Source organism: Lepidochelys olivacea (genome assembly GCF_965140295.1).
Source record: "Lepidochelys olivacea isolate rLepOli2 genome assembly, chromosome: 5".
NCBI lineage: Eukaryota > Metazoa > Chordata > Testudines > Cheloniidae > Lepidochelys > Lepidochelys olivacea.
This window is the reverse complement of record NC_140415.1, coordinates 43,345,631-43,367,250: the sequence shown is the minus strand read 5'-3', so window position 1 is coordinate 43,367,250 and position 21,620 is coordinate 43,345,631. Positions and strand designations below refer to the sequence as shown.

The following is a 21,620-nucleotide window of genomic DNA, read 5'->3' as shown; positions in this document are numbered from 1 at the left end:
AAAGACTTTCTTTATATAGGTGGTAGATTCTTCAAATAAAATTATGCTCTACTTATACTGTCCGGGTACAGAGATTACTGTGGGACAGCAACACCAATCTACAAAATATAACAAAGACCAGAGGAATAGCAGTTGCCTTTTCTGGAAGGGAGGGGAAAAAAGGCTTTTCTATTTAAATTACTTTCCAGGCTAGACCATCTTAACATTCTTGAAAATGAATTTCTCTCTCATATAAAGACATGTGTTTACAAAGTGTGACTTGGTAATAATTTAATGAGTATAACAAAAGTAACCATTCAACAAGGGTCCAGAGATCACAAATACACAACACATTAACTTTTGAGACACATTTGGCTCTTGTGCCACCTCCTGGACAAAATACTTCTTGCACCAGCTCATTTTAGAGAGAGACTGAGAAAAAGGGAATGTGTGCTATTTGTTTATTTATGAAGTTTTAACGGGTTTACAAATTATTAATATGCAAATACCAGAAACAATATTATAAAAACTAAGCTTAATTATTGTAATGATTGTTTAGAGAATCATTATGCGGTAATATAATCATCAAATCTCTATTTAAGACAGTGGTCTATATCACAAGGTATAGTTACAGGTAATTACAATACATTGATGACAGTAAACACTCAAGCAATTTAATATTTCTCTTTCCATCAAATGTAGTGCTGCTTACTGTGGCAAAATGTAGCATATACGAGTTCACCGTACTGATCACACCATGATTCACAGAGTCAGTAAGCCTGTTTCCAGCTTCAGAACACAACAGTTAACCCCACTGTTCCCAGTGTATATTATGCAGTAGCATTAGAGAGGGAAAGTCTTTCCAAATCTTCACAGGTGATACTTCTTCACTAAAGCATGACATATGATTTCTCCACCAGCTATTTCAACATGAACTGTAAATTGTTATTTATGCTCAAAGTTATACTTTACAAAATTCTGCTAACCTACCAGCCTCAATATTATCCTACCACAATGATTTCCAAAGAATGAAAATACACACTGCAAAAGAGTTTTGTTAACTTAAAATTAAAAACTTTTCAGTTTCATCAAGTTCATCTTTGCTCTTCTTATGAGAAAGGATAAAAAGCAGCACCTGACTAGGGTTTATTATACCAGCATTTTCTAAACTTCACCTCAATTAAATACACTTTCAGTTTTCTCCTTTCCAAGATAAATGATCCAAGTCTTTATAAATTCTCATGGTATGCAAGATTATTCACACTCTAACAACTATAATTATTCCTTCTCTAGATCTTTAGGAAATGGTCTCTATTATGTGAATTCAACAGAACAGAATAAATAGATCAGTATTCCAAGTGCAACCATTAACATAGGGTAGGTTTCCCCCACAACACAATGACATAATTATCTCTATTACTTTCTAATCATTTTTAAATGAAGCCAAATCCCCAGTTTTGCTTTTTAAAGACTACTGAAAATCTGTTTTATTTGCAATGAACTACCCAGAAGGACTTATTTTCTCAACCCAATGAAGCTAACAATGTACTTACATATAAACAATGCATTCCTCCCTGTGCCGCTTCTACTGCAAAATTTAAACACTTTCCAGTGAGTGCGCCTTCCTCTTCATGGCATATACCAAATGCAATTTTCCTCCACCAGAGCTGGGTTTGAGGGTTTTAAATATTCTCATCAATTTGGTGATCGTTGACCTTGCCAATCTCTGGCTGTACAGTTATCAACAGATTTATACCACTGATAGAGATAACCACTACAGTAAAAAATGAAAGGAGTAAGTAAAGGAAACACTGATTTTCCTGTTGGTCATTTATTTCATTTTTTCCAGTATTCGGTACATTAAAATTCAATTGATCTTTTATGATGAAGCTAGTTTTCCGTGATGAACATACCCACAAGGCAGCATTTACTTTTGTAAATGCTATGTGTGAACAAAAGTGGTCCCATGCAAGGAATGTTTCCTGATTAAACTCTTCTCTGTCATGCTTGCCCTGAATGAGTGAGCTCAAGTCCAACAAACTTTTGGTTTTTCTTTTTTAAAGAAATCCTGTGGGTATGCACATTGAAGTGATATTTACCTGCTTTCAAATAGCATCACCGTTGGTGGTTTGGAATCTCATGATTTAATTCTTTTCTAATGGCTACCAGCTTTCACAAATTTTGACCCTAGCATCTAAAACACTGTATGGCTGTTCAGACAAGTGTAAATTATTCCCAAACTGTTCTACCCCTTATAAAGACTTCAAAGATGGTTTGGAGTTTAATTGACTGTGTACTGCCCACACCATGTAATTGCAAATATGCAGGGAGAACAAAAGGTTAACTCTATTCATGAAAGAATAGAAGTTAACTAATTTACCACTGATTACTGTATCTTTTACTCAAGTGGCACCAGGTCAAGTAGAGCACTAATGTTTCCTTTTCTCTTCTTTAATCTCCAATTGTTCCACAATAGGATAAGAGAATTCCTAAGAACCAATTCTGTGGTCTTCAAGTAAATGTTACAGAACAGCCTAGGTTGTACTGAAAATAAGGTTTAATCAAATGGGAATGAGAAGTCTCTATATAAGGATATGGAGTACTTGTAGCACCTTAGAGACTAACAAATTTATTTGAGCATAAGTTTTTGTGAGCTACCGCTCACTTCATCGGATGCATGCAGTGGAAAATACAGTGGGGAGATTTTATATAAACAGAGAACATGAAACAATGGGTGTTACCATACACACTGTAACAAGAGTGATCAGGTAAGGTGAGCTATTACCAGCAGGAGAGAAAAAAAACCTTTTGTAGTGATGATCAAGGTGGGCCATCTCCAGCAGTTGACAAGAACATGTGAGGAACAGTGGCGGGGGGGGAAATAAACATGGGGAAATAGTTTTACTTTTTGTAATGACCCATCCACTCTCCATCTCTATTCAACCCTAAGTTAATTGAAAATGGCCCACCTTGATTATCACTACAATAATAGGTTTCCCCACCCCTACCCGCTCTCCTGCTGGTAACAGCTCACCTTAAGTGATCACTCTCCTTACAGTGTGTATGGTAACACCCATTGTTTCATGCTCTCTATGTATATAAAATCTCCCCGCTGTATTTTCCACTACATGCATCCAATGAAGTGAGCTGTAGCTCATGAAAGCTTATGCTCAAATAAATTTGTTAGTCTCTAAGGTGCCACAAATACTCCTTTTCTTTTTGTGGATACAGACTAACACGGCTGCTACTCTGAAACCTGTCATAATGCAAAGCACTGAATTTAGCCATATGGAGTGGAAATCCATCAAATTCATGAAAAAACTCATACAGATACAGAAAGACATCTTCCTTTCCAAATGCAAACAGATGGACATTCAAGTTGCAGTGGGGGAGGTTTAGGTTGGATATTAGGAAAAACTTTTTCACTAGGAGGGTGGTGAAACACTGGAATGCGTTACCTAGGGAGGTGGTAGAATCTCCTTCCTTAGAAGTTTTTAAGGTCAGGCTTGACAAAGCCCTGGCTGGGATGATTTAATTGGGGATTGGTCCTGCTTTGAGCAGGGGATTGGACTAGATGACCTCCTGAGGTCCCTTCCAACCCTGATATTCTATGATTCATACCAAAAGGACTGAAGGTAAAAAATCCATTACAATCGACATACCACACACACTATGCTGACAGCTTGTGCCACACTCTCTCAAAGAAACTGTGGAATCACCTGATCAACATCCTCTACAGCAAACAGGGAAAGATTAAGAATGAGCTCTCAAAACTGGATACTCTCATAAAAAACAACCTTCCACACAAACTTCCTCTTGGCTGGACTTTACAAAAACTAGACAAGCCATTTACAACACACACTTTGCTTCTCTACAAAAGAAAAAGGACACTAAACTATCTAAACTACTACATGCCACAAGGGGCCACAACAGTGCTTCCCTTAACCCACCAGCAATACTGTTAATCTATCCAGCTATACTCTTAGCCCAGCAGAAGAATATGTCCTATCTCGGGGCCTCTCCTCCTGCCCCTCCACCCCCACAAACATGATACAGTTCTGTGGTGACCTAGAATCCTATTTTTGACGTCTCCGACTCAAGGAATATTTCCAACACATCTCTGAACAGCATACTAACCCGCAGAGACCTTCCTACCAACACTACAAAAAGAAAGAAAGATTCTGGGTGGACTCCTCCTGAAGGTCGAAACAGACTGGACTTCTACATAGAGTGCTTCTGTCGACGTGCACGGGCTGAAATTGTGGAAAAGCAGCATCACTTGCCCCATAACCTCAGCCGTGCAGAACAATATGCCATCCACAGCCTCAGAAACAACTCTGACATCATAATCAAAACGGCTGACAAAGGAGGTGCTGTCGTCATGAATCGAAATATGAACAAGAGGCTGCTAGGCAGCTCTCCAACACCACTTTCTACAAGCCATTACCCTCTGATCCCACTGAGGGTTACCAAAAGAAACTACACCATCTGCTCAAGAAACTCCCTGAAAAAGCACAAGAACAAATCCGCACAGACACACCCCTAGAACTCCAAGCGGGGTATTCTAACTGCTACCCAAGATCCATAAACCTGGAAATGCCCCATCATCTCAGGCATTGGCACCATGACAGAAAGATTGTCTGGCTATGTAGACTCCCTCCTCAGGCCCTACGCTACCAGCACTCCCAGCTATCTTCGAGACACCACTGACTTCCTGAGGAATCTACAGTCCATCGGTGATCTTCCTGAAAACACCATCCTAGCCACTGTGGATGTAGAAGCCCTCTACACCAACATTCCACACAAAGATGGACTACAAGCCTTCAGGAACAGTATTCCCAATAATGTCATGGCAAACCTGGTGGCTGAACTTTGTGACTTTGTCCTTACCCATAACTATTTTATATTTGGGGACAATGTATACCTTCAAATCAGCGGCACTGCTATGGGTACCTGCATGGCCCCACAGTATGCCAACATTTTTATGGCTAACTTAGAACAACACTTCCTCAGCTCTTGTCCCCTAATGCCCCTAGTCTACTTGTGCTACACTGATGACACCTTCATCATCTGGACCCACGGAAAAGAAGCCCTTGAGGAATTCCACCAGGATTTCAACAATTTCCATCCCACCATCAATCTCAGCCTGGACCAGTCCACACAAGAGATCCACTTACTGGACACTATGGTGCTAATAAGCCATGGTCACATAAACACCACCCTATACCGGAAACCTACTGACCACTATACTTATCTACATGCCTCCAGCTTTCATCCAGACCACACCACACAATCCATTGTCTACAGCCAAGCTCTATAATACAACAGCATTTGCTCCAACCCCTCAGACAGAGACAAACACCTACAAGATCTCTATCAAGCATTCTTACAACTACAATACCCACCTGTTGAAGTGAAGAAACAGACTGACAGAGCCAGCAGAGTACCCAGAAATTACCTACTACAAGATAGGCCCAACAAAGAAAATAACAGAACACCACTAGCCATCACCTTCAGCCCCCAACTAAAACCTCTCCAGACCATCATCAAGAATCTACAACATATCCTGAAGGACAACCCACCTTTTTGCAGATACGACTAACATGGCTGCTACTCTGAAACCTATATAAGGATATGTACACCAGGATGGGGGAGTAGTGATTCGGAAAAAACATGTGAAAATTGTCAAAAGATGAATTGGTAATACAGTTGTTCTAAGACCATCAGTCCAACATAAAAGCATAATGACCTGATGAGTAACATGGTAACTATGCTTGTCCCATAAAGTCCAAAAGCAGTTTATCAATATCCAGGGGGAAATCTTGAGAAAAATCATAAGAAATACATAATTTTTGGCCCATGCTCATGTTTGTAATATCCTCTCTCTCTCTCCACAAGGGAGAGAAGTTGATGTTCCCATCTGTTTCTGGAGGATATTTATGTATTTTACAATAAGATCTGATTTAATGAGAAAGCAGTAGTACAAGGCTTGAACGGAAAGCATTTACAGAGACATGCAGAGGCATATAGAGCAAAACAGATCAACGTCAACCCACCCAGCGTTCAGATTGTAACCTAATAATAAGGAAGTATATATATTTTTAAGCCTACAACATGACGGAAATCCTAGATAGTCAATAGGGCATCAACAACCCATTGTCTTCCACAGGAGTAGGCTCTGATTATCATGGGAAGGTTTCTAATGAAAGACTGAAGAACTATCGCAAAAGGACTTTTTTGTAGCCCTCTGCATAGTTGGAAAGGTTGTGAAATAATGCCATTAGCAAGAATGGAAGCTACTGAGTGACACACAAAGGTTCCTCTAGATTAAATAAAGTTTTGTCCCAATGAAAATTTGAACAGCGAGCCAGTTGAGCCATTCAACAGTATTTAAGACTCTTCATCTTGAAAAGTTATGGCCATCATAAAAGCACTGGGGAGTCATGGCTGAGGGATGAGAGTTACTGTTCTCAAGTTGTCAGCTTCCATCCTTCCTTTAATAAACCCTAAACCAATCACTATTCAGGAAGGAGAGCACTGTAGTGATAACTGGGCCTGTTAGGCTCACAACCAGGGTAGGCCTAACTGCGGGAAAGTGCATAGAAGTTAATAAAATGTCATGATAACCTATACTATGTTGATGGGAAAATATGTAAAAGGAAGACAGAAAAATTGAATGAGTCTAAAACAAGATACTGATATAACTCAAGAACTATGTTAAGATTATGCCTGGTAAACAAGAGATGTGTACGACTACAAATTAAGGGACCAAAATTGCTGTGTTGCAAATGAGGCCTAATTGGTGAACAAAATAATGAGGGGATGGGTTCTTCCACCTGTCACTCTCTTTTACGGTTCTCAAAAATAAGAGACTTTTGGTTGCAAATTCGCACAAGAAAAAGCTGCCTGACAACAACTGGTGGTTGGGTAGGTGGAGAAGGAGTGACAGTCAACGATGGGAGTCAACGCCAGTGACAGAAGTGCAGCTTCTATCTTTGCTGCTCTTTTCTCTTTCTTTGTGTGTGTTTATCTTGTTTTGTGTTTTAGGAAATGGGATTGGACTTAAACAACAACAGCTTCAACCTATTTCAATTAATTTCTTTTCTTTTTCCCAAAAAGGATGAGTTTTTACCCTCTTTAATACCATCTAAAAGTCTGTCAAATGAGGGGTTGAGGGGTCTTATAAAAAACTTTCCAGCTAAAGGAAAAGGGAACAGTGGATATTACTAAAATTAAAGCCTTTCTTAATAGTTCCTGTTAACACCTTTAAGACTTTGGGCCCATACGTGCCAACCAAATTAATATAATAGTACCATTTTGTGATGCAAACCGTTTTAGCTGCACTCTTATATATAGTATTTATTCACATTTATTTTGAAGCACCAGCAATATGTTCAGCATAATACAGAAAGTAGATGGCCCCTTCCCTCAAGAAACCTACAGTCAAAACAAAACAGGGAGGAGACAGGATGCATCAGTAAGATGTTTTCATTTTTGTAAATCAGCATTAGAACGGTTTATCCATGTGGATTAGGACCCCAAATTGGAGAATTTTTGTGGTAACCAATTGTAGCAGAACATGTCAGCATGAAATACGAATTCCATTGCTTTCCAAAGACTCAGTGCGTTTCTGATGTCTAGGATTGTAATGCAAGTCTACAGATATTAACTTTCTCCTTTTAATTTTCCATTGTGACAATTATTTGCAGGTAACATCCTGAAGAAAATACTCTAGCACTTTGGAACAGTAGACCATTGTTTCCAATTCATTATAGGTCTATCTAAATAATTAATTTCTTGGTGATAATCTGTAGCTTCATTATTAAAATTTAGATTGATACAGCAGCACTTTCTCTCTCAGGCAATTCAACATTTGCTCTTCTCCTCTGTCATGACCTGGGTATAATAAGCAGGCATACAGCATTAAATTCTCTGTTCCACTGAAGCTCTGCTTGGCCCTAGAAGGGGGGAAAGGAATATGGATGCACACCCCATGTATAAGGTTAAAAAATCATCAATAACCAGTCCCTCGTCGTGGATATTATACATACATATTTGGGTGGGATTTTTCAAAGCACCTATGCAATTCAGAAGCACAGTCCTACTGAATTTCAATACCAAATCTGACTTCCTATAGAATTGGTGCTCTCATACTTATTTGAACTAGATAGTGCCAGCTAAGAGACATCCAGGATATGGGCAGTGAACAGGTGGATTTGGTGCCCTTTTACTAGCTTCTTGATCAGCTTACTGAAAAATTATTGTAGGCTGTTAATACTTAAAAGCATCAAATCTTGGATTTTTTAACGTCACGTAGAAAACTCAAATAGGAATCTGAAATTGAAAGGAGTTGGTTTTTTTTCCCTTTATTCTGGCACTCAGAAAAGTATAACAGTTGAGATTCTCCTCCCCCACCCCCAAGTTTAAATAAGAATGTAACAAATAAAATAAGGAGAAAAATGTGAGTGTTTGAATATTTAAATATCTTTTAGGCCAAAATTTAGTGAATAGATTAAGCCCTTGTAAGATGTTTACTGTGAAATATATAATGCAATACAGTTATTGTCTTGTGTTATTTTACCAGCTACACATTGTACGCTGTAAACATCTGAATTAGGTTTGCTGCACCTCCAAATTCCAGAGTTGTAGGAGATGTGGTGTTCTAACACCACCTGTAATTTATTTAAAAGGAAAAAGAAAAAAACCCACCACCACATATTTTCCTCCTTCCTTCAATAAAAATGTTACTGTTCAATAAAAAAATTCCATTAACATCCCCTTAAAAGAAACATAACTTGAGGAGGAGGTGGCATACAAAAAAGACCACAGTCACATATAAGAAGTAGCACAGAAGTTTAACACAGAGATAGAGAGAGGGCCAAAATATAGAAGTGCATTTGCTACAGTTATTTGGTATTTTTAACATTTCAGAGCAAATATTTTCCAACTTGACAAGTTTGTCGTAGCCTGACTGTATTTAAAATCAACTCATGGACAGAATCATAGGACTGGAAGAGACCTCAAGAGGTCATCTAGTCCAGTCCCCTGCACTCAAGGCAGGACTAAGTAGTATCTAGACCATCCCTGACAGATTTGTCTAACCTGCTCTTAAAATCTCCAATGATAGAGATTCCACAACCTCCCCAGGCACCAGCATTTAACTACCCTGGCAGGAAGATTTTCCTAATGTCCAACCTAAACTGCCCTTGCTGCAATTTAGGCCCATTGCTTCTTGTCCTATCCTCAGAGGTTAAGAACAATAATTTTTCTCCCTCCTCCTTGTAACCACCTTTTATGTACTTGAAAACGTATGTTCTCCCTCAGTCTTCTCTTCTCCAGACTAAACAAACCCAATTTTTTCAATCTTCCCTCAGAGGTCATGTTTTCTCGATCTTTAATCATTTTTGTTGCTCTTCTCTGGACTTTCTCCAATTGTCCGCATCTTTCCTGAAATGTAGCGCCTAGAACTAGGCACAATACTCCAGTTGAAGCGTAATCAGTGCAGAATAGAGTGGAAAAATTATTTCTCATGTCTTGGTTACAACACTGTTGCTAATACATACCAGTATAATGTTTGCTTTTTGTGCAACAGTGTTATGCTGTTGACTCATATTTAGCTTTTGATCCACTATAACCCCAGATCCCTTTCTGCAGTACTCTTTCCAAGGCAGTCATTTCCCATTTTGTATGTGTGCAACCAGGGCTAGATTTAAGGGTGACTGCACCAGGCTTGGGGTGTTGTTTTTGTTGTTAGCAACAAAAGGGAAAATAGAGTGTTTGAAATAAAATGTTTCAGGTATTCCGTATGTGGGTTCATTTTTCATTAACCTCTTAGAATGTTCTGGAACTTTGTAGAATCTCATGGAACCTTCCAGACTTTGAGAACTACATTTTCCTCGAACCTCCTAGCATGTTGTCAGCCATGCCTTCACAGGTGTTTAAGAGGCAGGGTGTCACTAGTCAGTGAGATAAAAACAAACTGAAGTGAAGTGAGAGAGAGCCCAGCTGCGATATTGTGAGCCTTGTTTTATTGTGTAATTGTGAAATTGTTTTAACAATTGAAGAGTGTAAGTAGCAACTAATAAAGGACATATCTAATTTTTAATCTATTGAACCCCTATTTATGCAACAATATAAAAGAAACACAGTTAATTCTTTTGCCATGCCTAACCTGTAATGTTTAATGACTTTGTTTAATGTTTAATGATATGTAATGTCTAAGACTGTGGAACTTAGACTTTAGCTCTCCCTACTGTTTTCCCCCATAAAAAATAAAAGATGCCCCCAAACAAACCTTCAGGAGCTCAGTATAGGAAGTGAAAAGCTCACCGGCAATCTAGTTTGCAGCAAGGGGCAAATGTGATGGAAAAATATTTGGAACAGAACAACAGACTGGGCTGTAGGCAGCAGTGATTGTCCCAGTGCAGAAGAAATTGAGGAGCGAAACATAAATAATGGAAGGTCTTTTACTAAGGAATTAGCAGATTTACCTGAAGATAAGGAAGGGAGATGTGAGGAAAGTGATGGAGAATCATCCAGTTTTCCTGGTGGCGTAAAGGAGAGTGATGATAAAGAGGAAAGTGGCTCACATGAAAAGGAGAGTAATAACAAAGAAAAAATCTGATTTACATGAAAAGGAGAGAAACAATAAAGAAGGATCAGCCTCGCATGATGACTTCTACTACTTTGATGAGAAGCTGCCTTGATTTTCTTGTGGCCTACAGAGACAATGGATTTGAAGATGCCATCACTGTTGCCAAAGAAATGGCAAAAAACTAAGGGGTGAGCCTGTCTTCAAGGAAACTCTTATTCATTGGTAGAAGAGACAGTTTGTTTATGAGGACAGAAGTTAGGGGATGGGAAGCTCAGAAGAAAAATTCAAGAGGGAGGGTTTTTTTTTTTTGCTCATTGACAATGATCGATTGTCCATTGAAGAACCTTTTGAACTAAATGACTAGAGATAATATTCTAAGGCTGTCACCTACTGTAACACTATTTAATATTGGTCCACCGAATATTGGTATACAGTTCATTTTCTTGATGATAGTACTTTTCAATTATTCTTAAGTTTCTATAAACTTTGAGGCAAAAAATTTTTTTATTTGATTATGTATGGCATGAATAAATACAGGTTTACAGAGCCTAGAGTGCAAATGTATCATCCTCTATGACAGAGATAAATCATGCATGCAAATTGTGCATCCAAGTCGTGAAGTAGGCTACAAATGGAATAAAAAATAAGGTATTCAAAAGTTTAACAAATGGAGGTGGGGGGCCAAAGATGCTCCTCAACCTGGGGCACCATTTGGTCTAGTGCCGGCCCTGCGTGCAACTGATCATTCTTTTCTAAATGCAGTACTTTGCATTTGTCCTTATTGAATTTCATCCTATTTACTTCAGATCATTTCTCCAGTTTGTCCAGATCATTTTGAATTTTAATCCTACCCTCCAAAGCACTTGCAATCCCTCCCAGTTTGGTATCATCCGCAAACTTTAAAACCGTACTCTCTATGCCATTCTCTAAACCATTGATAAAGATATTGAAAAGAACCAGATCCAGAACTGATCCCTGCGGGACCCCACTTGATATCCCCTTCCAGCTTGACCGTGAACCACTGATAACTACTCCCCAGGAACCGTTTTCCAACCAGTTATGCACCCAGCTTATGGTAGCTCCATCTAGGTTGTATTTCCCTAATTTGTTTATGAGACGGTCATGCGAGACAGTATCAAAAGCCTTACCAAAATCAAGATATACCACATCTACCACTTCCCCCCCATCCATAAAGCTTTCCTTGACAGGGTAACAAGCCATCAGGTAGGTTTGACACAGTGTCAAATCCATGCTGACTGTTACCTATTACCTTATTATCTTTTAGGTGTTTGCAGATTGACTGCTTAATTATTTTCTCCATTATCTTTCCAGATGTGAGAGCAAGGAAGAGGCATTCAGATTCAAATTACAGTTGGAGTCCAAGTCAAGCCCATGGTTCAGGTTCAGTGGCACTGAAATCTCGTTAACTGTTCTTGGGAGATTTTGAACCAAATGGCAGATTAGTTGTTCAGGAGATTTCTACCTTACCTTATCCAGTCTCTCAAAAAAGCTCTTTATGGACCTTTTCATCTGTACTTAAAGTGGAAAAGAGATCCCTACTCACTCTAGATCCAACCCAGAACCTAAGCTACAGAAGCAAGTTCACATTCATGGACTGATCCTAAAACAAACACTAGATTTGAAGTTATCTTGATCTAGGATACTGATGGTCATTCATGTTTCATTTTAAGGTTTGCTCTCTTTTTTAATAAAAAGAAAAATTGAAGGTATTTTATTGAAAGCATAATTTTTAATTTGAAATTAGTAACAAAGTTAGTCTACTGAATCTCTAGGAAACATTAAATACTTATAATATACTATGGTGAAAATAGAAAAGTTGTATTAGCTTATGCTCTAAAACCATACTGCTTAAAAATCTATTTGAATGAAAATCTTTAAAATGGATGATTTTATAGGCATTCCTTTTGAATTGCATGTTTTACATGTACACATTTGATACTGTTATTCACACATCTACCCAATTAGTATTTCCAATTAAATGACTTTAGTTGTTTGTAATCATGTGCTATCTAAGCCATAATTTTGCCACTTCTCAGGCGACAAATGGATGACTTACATCTGGGAATAAAATTCACAAAGGGGTATTGGTGTGCTGTTTCAACACATGCAATTACTGGTAGTTACATTCTAATCAGCATAATTAGTTTTGAAACAGCTCTCACAATAACTGTCAACATTTATGTCAATTTAGCAGCAGTTGATGGCACGTTTAACAAAGACTTGCTTATTCATTTTCAATATTATTCTATATAAAAGAGTAAGTAGTAAAGCCTCTTCACTGGTATTGAGCATTTCTTACTTAGCTTAGCAGTAGGGATTGCTGTTCCCTTTCAGCAGCTGATCCTTCACAAACCATTGGTTCAAAGAATTACCACCCTCTTGCTTTGGTAGTACATCCTTACAGAATAATTTGCAGTGATTACGAGAAATTGCAATAAAAAGCAGGTAAATTGCAGTGTAGGTATTAATAGATTTAATACCCTAACGGTTTTGGAGATTGACAAGTTTAACTTTACTACGTTTTTTAAAAAAAAATTTAAAAATAAGGCGGGGGAAAAGAGGAGGACTAATGCCCCTCTGCTCCCCAGTGAAACAAACCTATTCATACCATGAATTAACATTACTGCAAGCTCTCTTACTGGAAAAAGTACTGGCTACTGACAATGACCTATTTTCGCTCTGTTGTAAGCTTCAGAGAGCTAGATAAGACACTATTCACAATTGCCCATAGGCTTCAAAATACGTTCCTCAGAAAAACCACCAAAAGTCCGCTACACCAATATACAAAGTTTGCTGCCAGATAAACTGGCTAATCTTTTAACCTCCCTGGAAAAATAACAAAAACAAAGCGATACCTATTTCCGGGCCTTTATTACATTGCTCATTTTATACTGTCTTGTAAACAGTCATCTTCCAAAAGAGACTCAGGGAAAGCAAACTTTTGCTCTGCACTGCTCACAAAACCGAAGCCATATCAGCCTTGATGCAAACATCCACATAGTAAAGAGATCTTTTAAATGCTAGTTCATGAACAAAGTGAATACCCGGGGATAAATGATTTGGCAATAGATTAAAGCATAAAAAAGTACTTAATTACCTCCTTACTTGGCTCAAATTTATAGATTTATATTTATAATGAAACATATGCAACTATTACTTTATTTCTTTTCTGAATTTCATTAGATAAAACAGCATCATAGGAACTAAAATATATCTGAGGGAAGTTACAGATTTTAATTTTTACTAAATGTGCGTGTGCTTAGAAATGGTAGAAACTAGCACACCAAGAACATCCAGAGAGATGCTGAAATAGATAAAGGACAGAGGCAAATTAATTGTCAAAGGTCAATTGATACTCTTGTAGACTTCCTTTTTGCCTCTGCCATTATCAAAAGGAAGATGCTTTTTGGAATTCATGGAAAATCAGCTTGTGCAGAAATAGAGGATTCCTAACTAGAACGTTGGTACTAAAATAAAAAGTTTCATTCCTCTTCAACAGTTTATGATGTTGAAAGAGAGAAACTTCTCGAAGGATATTGCATAAGAACATCAAAGATCCATAGTCCAAGAAAACTTTAAGGATCTGGGACACTAAACACAACTTATTTCATGACACATGGCAGTAATACTGGTACATCAAGGGTTAGAAGAATAATGAACAACTCCAGATAAGGAGAACCTAGATCCAAGTAAAGGCTTCTTGTAGTCAAAAGATTATAACTTCACACTGCAGCCTCATATTACTTCAGGCAGGATGACTTGCCCTTGAAAAGAGATGAAATACTTCCATACTAATTACAAAAAAGTAATAAAATTGATTTCAAGCATAAGCATAAGGTTGCTAGCAGGCTACCTAAAAACATGTTCCCTTACTAAATAAAACTACCTTGTTGCCATATAGGGCCAAATTCCTTCATTGGATACATCCACAGACATCAATAGGCATTACGAACACATGCACAAGAAGAGAACTGAGCCTTAAGAAATGGAAATATTTGTACCCCTTTGCTACAGGCTGCTCAAGGTTTCTACTACCATGTTGCCACCACCACCACCTTTTTTCAGGAGTCTTACTGCAAAATTGGCACAGCCCTGATTGAGCTGTCCCTGTTGGACATTCATCAAGCTGCTGTGTTGGTATCAGTCTGCTTGTAAGCTCCCCTTGGTAGGGTCCAGCCACAGTTTCTGGCTCCCGCCCCTCCAGCGTACTTCTTGGACACAGACACAGTGTGATACCCCTTCTAGAAGTGGGGCCCTGCAGCCCAAATGCCCGAGGCCCCAAATCCAATACTGAACCCACAAAACAGCCCAGTGGCTGAAGTGTACCCTCCACCCTTGCAGGCATTCTGGTTTATAGTTTAACCCTTCAGCGACACGTGACAGTTGAAGCAAATGAACAAAGACTTTGCAAAAGCGGTTTCTAAAAATAACCACTCTTTAGACAGTCTGAGAAGAAAGAAAGAGAAAGATAGATAGAAAGATAGATAGATAGATCGATAGACCAATCTTCATGTAATTTGCTGCCTCACCACTCTTGATGATCATCTCTCCTGAGCTGGAAGAAGGCTAGGAGGCAGAGTCAGGACACTCAGCCTCAGAAGCCCACCAGGAAGGCTCTTGTCAGTTTCACTTTCCATTTGTAGGAATACCAACATTTTTCAGCAAAACTGAATTTCTCCTGTGGTATTTGTGAAAAGGATTTTTTCACCGGAAAATCATTCCAGTGAAAGATTCTCACCAGGTTCTATTCATAATATCAAACTGAATTCATAAGCTGTACATAGACAAATCCCCCAAACTGTCACACTGGTCATTGTGACAACTGACAAAGCTGGTTTTAGAGAAGCTCTGTGTTTGTGGCCACATTACATTAGCTTTGCTATATGGCAGCTCTCGATGCCTAGCTGAATTTAAAATAATCCCTGCCATTGGTACAATCTGTTTGCAACTGCCATACATAATGCATCCTGTTTATGTAGCTATGATAAACAAGGTTATAGTCAGGCACAAATTTTAAAAATGAGGGTGGGTAGACAGAAGGTAGACGTGTGTGGCTATAAGAAAAAGAAAGTGCAGTAAAAGCCGACTGGTGATAAAGTCAATGTTTATACAGACTTAAAAGGAAGTGTGACTGACTGAACTTCCTGTGAAGTTGTATTTCTTTACAATACTGTTTCGTGATCATTTAAACATAGCAATGTGTTAATAAAAATTATTTCTAGCCCATGATTGCATTGGTTTTAAGTACTGTATTAAAAGCAAAACATTGCTAACACAAGTGTAAGTCACATATTGACATTTGCAAGAGTGTCAAAAAATGCAAAAATGGAACTTCAAATGTTTTACTCAGCTGCACAAATATGGGTGAATTAACATTGCTTTTGGAACCTTAATGTCTGCAATTCCTGACTTTTATATATTATTTTACTGTTCAGCTTTAACACTGCATTAAACACTCTCACTCACTTAATTCCTAGGTGTTTAAAAACAAGAAAAAAAATCTGGAAGTAGCTTAAAAGCTGCTTGTCTGCACGATATTTGATTGCAGAGCTTAGAACCTCTGATAGATTCCGTGTACAAGAGCAAGCGTCACTAGTTGCCAGTACATATCCTTGAACTGAAGAGCATGCACTAATTAGCAGTGAACACATGACTGAACATTTTCCACCAGGAGGAATCACTATGCAGCTTTCAAATTTACTCTGCACGAACTGTATTTTTCCCCCATTTCCGTCAAAGTCAGAAACTGTTAAAGAGACCTTTACTCATGAATGTGAAAACATGTGCTCATAAAGGAAACTGATTTGCAATTTTAATTATACTGGAACCTAATGGTGTCTACTAGAGTACTCTAAATAATACATTATATGGGGCAACTAGAGGTGAAGGCGAACATAAGCCATGAAATCATTATCCTCACCCACTTAAGAAGAAAAGTGGGTATCTTCCCAGTCACTGAAATTTAACAGCTCCTGCCCAATAACATTAACCACATGCCTCAGTTTTTAGTGACATAGAATAAGGGCTCCATGATTCTAACTTCCTACATTTGAGTGTCAGTAGAATTAACATGTCTATTTAGCAATGTGACAGGCAGAGACAAATTTCTTTGGAATGAAGTTCAATTTCTTAATGAATAAACACTGCTAAACAAGCACTATCTCTACCCACATATGGGTCTGTAAACTGGCAGTTTCCATCTTGCTCCAAACAAACTACTAAAAAATGAACAGGAGTACTTGTGGCACCTTAGAGACTAACAAATTTATTAGAGTCTCTAAGGTGCCGCAAGTACTCCTGTTCTTTTTGCGGATACAGACTAACATGGCTGCTACTCTGAAACAAACTGACTGACTCCTCATAAGATATCAAAAAGTCTACTTCCTAAAGTGATTACTAATAAAATGAGTAATTCAAAAGTGTAACACAAAGCTCCAGTTTAAGCCTTCACTTCGCACCATACTGCTTCTGGGTTCCTTCTTTGGTCTCATCTACCCCAACCTCTAGCTTCCGCTGAGACAGCTATTTCCACTTCTTATACTAAATGTGGAGTCTAATAAGCCATATGTGCGCCAAAGAATCAGGGGTAATTAACCTGCAGCTCTCTGAGGTTTCCAATACTTTACAAAGGTGGGGCAGTAAGATTATCCTACCACCTGGTTACAGGCTACTATAATCTATTGCCCCGTCACCACTCTGTAATGGAGCTGAGCAAATAATGGATTTTTCAGTTTGGGAGCTCAACCAGAAAGACAAAAGACAGAAAGGAAAGAAAAGAAAAGAATTAAAAAAATTATTTTGAAGTTGATGAAACGATTTAAGTCAACTAAGTTTAAGGTTTTCACCTGTTTTGAATCAGCTGAAACAGTTCATTCCAAGCAATTTTTTTGAGCTTTTCATTTCGATTCAGCTATTTTGGGAGGATTTCACACTTTATTTTTTATTTTTAATTGGCCTAATGTAAAACTGAAATGAAACACTTCAACTCTTTAAAAAAATATAACAAAGCTATTTATCAAATTCAACAAACCGTTTCAGGCCCCCCAAAATGCATTTTTTTAATTAAAAACAATTAGTTGGAAAAAAAATGTTGCACAGCTCTACTATGAAATACTGCAACAACAAAAATCAACTGACTGCATCAAGCAGCAAACACTCTACTACCATTTCTTTATTATTTATTTAAGTAATTCATCAATATTCATATACCTGGCCCCACCCTATCAAATAGACCAAATGCTAAGCATCACCATAAGGTCATTATGGAAATCAATAAGTTCAATTTTTATTAGTCTTCCTTTTACAGCTGTAATCAACAAAACCCTTCCTGTCCATAAAATGAGAAATCACTCTACTAGTATACTATAAGGCTCGGTGCTAAAGAATGTAGCTGACTGGCTCACAGAAGATCTCCAGATTTAAGAAAGAGGCTTTAAGAAGGCTGTTGCCTCACTTCTTTCATCTTTCACAGTGGCTCCCAAAAAAAGTTCTCACTGCGAACTGTGATCCAGCAATGAGAGAAATTGGGACTCTTCCATCTTTCTACCTCATTCCAATCCCCTTCTTCCTTCCAATTAGATATACAAGTTACTGGATCTGAGAAATGTGGGCATTAAAATAATATCCAATAAGGCAGTAAGAATTTGTCTTCTTTGCATTCTGAGGCTTGATTGAAAAGGAACAAAGCAGAAAAATAACTGTAGAATAATGGGAGAGTGGGGGAAATATCATTAAAAGCCCAGCACTACACCCATCTCACCTGTGGTGCTTGAGGAGAATATTCTAGAATTTATTCTTTTAGAAGGCATTACAGTAGCTATCCCTACAGAGATTGGGGTTCAACTGTGCTAGATGTTGTGCAAGCACATTAGAGAGAGTCTGTACATATAGTACCCATTTTGGCTCCCTTTTCTATCATTATCCCTGTTAATGTCCTAATCTGAATCAGGCAGGTCACAAACAAAAAATCCTGTAGCTATTAAATTAACATTTTCCATCCTACCTCTATGTTGCTCCTACGCAAATTTCCAGGCTTTGAATTAACTCTCTTTTAGTACACTGATTGGTGGAAAAAAAGTTGGCATTTGCCAACAGTCAGCACTGTTAACTTATGTTTCAGTCATTTCTTGTTCTAAGCATAGGAGGAAATTGCAGTTTTGAAAATAGCAACTTTGTGGTAGTTATTGACAGTTATTCAATGCAGACTACTTTAAGCTCTGTGGTACCTTGATTACTGCGTACCATCTTTAACAACATTTTGCTTTTGAGATTTAATGTTCTCAGAAGGCAGCACTGGCTGGTAGTTAGAGCACAGAAGAAACTCAAGAAAACTTTGTTCTAGGCTCAGCTTTGCCAATGACTTTCTGGGAGGCTTTAGGCAAGAATATTTCTGTGCCTCAGTTTCCCTCTCTAATCTGAAGGTAATATTTCCCTACTTCATAAGGGTGTTGTGAGGTTTAATTCACTACCATCAGTAAAGCACATGAAGATCTACTCATGGAAGGTGCCAAGGAATAACATCTTTGTACTTATCTTTTATTGCCACTATTAGCATCACTATGGTTATGCTAGAGAGAGAGCTTCAGAAGCTCAGAAATTTAATTTCTGATGTGTATTTTCTCTTGTTGTTTCTCTGCATTAGGATGAATTTTTAGTGGAAAATAAGGTGGGCTGATAAAATTGTATTGGTTGTTAGATTTAACAGAGCATAAGAACCGCCACAGAAGAAAGTCCCTAGATACTTTTCTACTGTTTTGAATCAACTTGAGCTCCCTCTCTTCAAAAACTACATACTTCTCATGGAATTAGCTCTAAAAAAAGGATAAATACCACTGACATTTTTGACAGAACTCGGTTTATAATTAAGTGTTTGAAAATCATATCTTATGCATGGGGCATATGTGATTTTCTTTTCTTTTTCTCTTTTTGGAACACTTCACAAAATGCAATATACACCAGCACAAAGCAACATGTTGCACACTGAAACCCAAAGCAGGCAAGTTAAGATGTATCAGTCAGGAAAAGCCAGACTTAACGCTGACTGCTCCAGACCCTCCATACAGCCTGGCCAGTTATCCCTCCCCCTACCTTTACTTAAAAGTACGATCAATGAATTGCACGTTCAGTTCATACTTTACACACTACAGAACAGTGCTCCTGAGTGCAGAATCCTATGGAAAGCATGAACTATAAAACTGATTCAATAGGTGCCCATCAGAAAGGTTAGGCCATTCTACTGCCTTCTTTCAAGATCGACCATTTCAACACAAATAGTTATATTAATGCAACATTTCAGCTGAGACTGTGTGTAAAAACAAGTAAGGCCATTCAAAGTTACAGTTCCCATCACAAAAGTAATTCAGCCACTCCGCACATATTTAGTATCATTATGTATAGTAACACACAATTATTATTGTGCACTAATTCACAATTATGTGAAAGGCCTGAGTTATTGGGGGTTTTCGAGACAACAAAATGCGGCTTATTGACTTTTGTGCACATAAAATCTCAACCATAATATTGCACAGGACTTTTGCATACAAAATAGTCTTCTGTTTTGAAAATGTAACTCACCAAACTAGCAGTAAGTGAAGGAGCCGATTGCCCAAGTGCTTGGCTACGCATACGAACAAGATTGGAGGTTTCTGCAGGTTGCCACAACTGCTGTGCAATAGTACTGGGAAGCAGGTACCTGCCTGACAATGTAAAGAAAGATCATGTTACGCACTAGATGTAACAGAAGAGGAAGCCCAATTCACATAGTTTACTATAAAGGGTAAACTCTTATCTAGAATTTTAGTTTCTCAGATAGGCATTCTAAATGTTAGGTTCTCTCACAAAAACCCTGGTGAGGCAGGATTCCACTGAAGTGGAGATCTTTTACCACTTATTCATTAGTCATCTGGGAAGTACACCCTTTAGCAGGTAACTTTTCCTTACTGCATATTCCCTGCACTAAATGTCCTGATAACTGGAACTGCCCCAGAAACACTACAAATGCACTAGCTGATACAAACATCCAGAATAGTGGGATTGAGGGGAGGAAAAAAACAGAACAAAACAAAAGCACTAAACAAAAACAACCCACCGTTAGGCAAAAAGTTTTTTTTCCCCCAAGAATTAGATAAGCATAGACAATACTGAAGGGGGTTTATTTTCAGTACTGAGAAGACTGACAAGCAGCTTTTAAAATATGGTGCCATCGTGGCCTGTTATATACATTTTTTTATTAATTTATTTGTACATACAGAGACAGATATTGTTACAAATTAAGAGAGAACCCTAAACAAACATAAAAATAGGAACAGTACATACGTACAGAGGTTATTTTACTGCATTAAGCATTTGTGGCTACCTTGCAGGGGAAGGAGGCAGAGCAGGAGCAGGGATGAGTGCTTACAGATATTTGTTGGGCTGTGAAGGGACAGTTTATTTTGTTCTAAGATTTGAGTTACTGGGCGAGCATTGACAATATAAGCTTATTAATTGTTTACATTTGTTAGCATCCTTGCTTTTTAGCAGTTTTTGTTTTTTTTGCTGGCTGAATTTTAACTCCTTCCTGACAATTCCCTCCTTTCGACAAATTGAACTTTTAAGTGAGATAAAGTTAATATTTTAAATACTTTGATATATATGATTTGTTTTAGGGTTGCCCAAGGAAGGTGGGAGGGACAGGGGAATTGGGGGAAGGGTGTAAAGGTAGGAAACATAGTAAGATTTTTAAGCATGTGTTTAAAGTACCCACATGACAAGAGAGGTTAGCAACACAAATATTGAAGCAGTGGCAACTTATTTGGACAATTGTTTCCCAGGAGATGGGGCTGTAGGATGCATTACGAGTAAAATTTTTTAGTTGGGTGATGGTTTGATTGCAGAGCTGGACTTGAATGCAACCTTTGGTGACGTGGTTATAAACGGTGGTAAATGCAGACACCGCAGCCAGGACCACTTTGAGAAGTAGCTCCTTAGCCAGTGTATAGTATTGAATCTGTGTATCGTCCAGGTATAGACTGTTGTATTATTGAGG

The 21,620-nt window shown here is 38.1% G+C and overlaps 1 protein-coding gene across 1 annotated transcript in view; it reads right to left on the bottom strand.

Moving 5' to 3' along the window:
• The window catches only part of MAST4 (microtubule associated serine/threonine kinase family member 4), a gene marked incomplete at its 5' end in the record, with an annotated part of 455,430 nt that overhangs the window by 285,850 nt on the left and 147,960 nt on the right, over positions 1-21,620 (bottom strand). Inside the window, one exon of the mRNA XM_084627959.1 lies at positions 20,168-20,289. Within this exon, the coding sequence (XP_084484085.1) occupies positions 20,168-20,289 (122 nt within the window). The remainder of the gene's footprint in view (positions 1-20,167; positions 20,290-21,620) is intronic.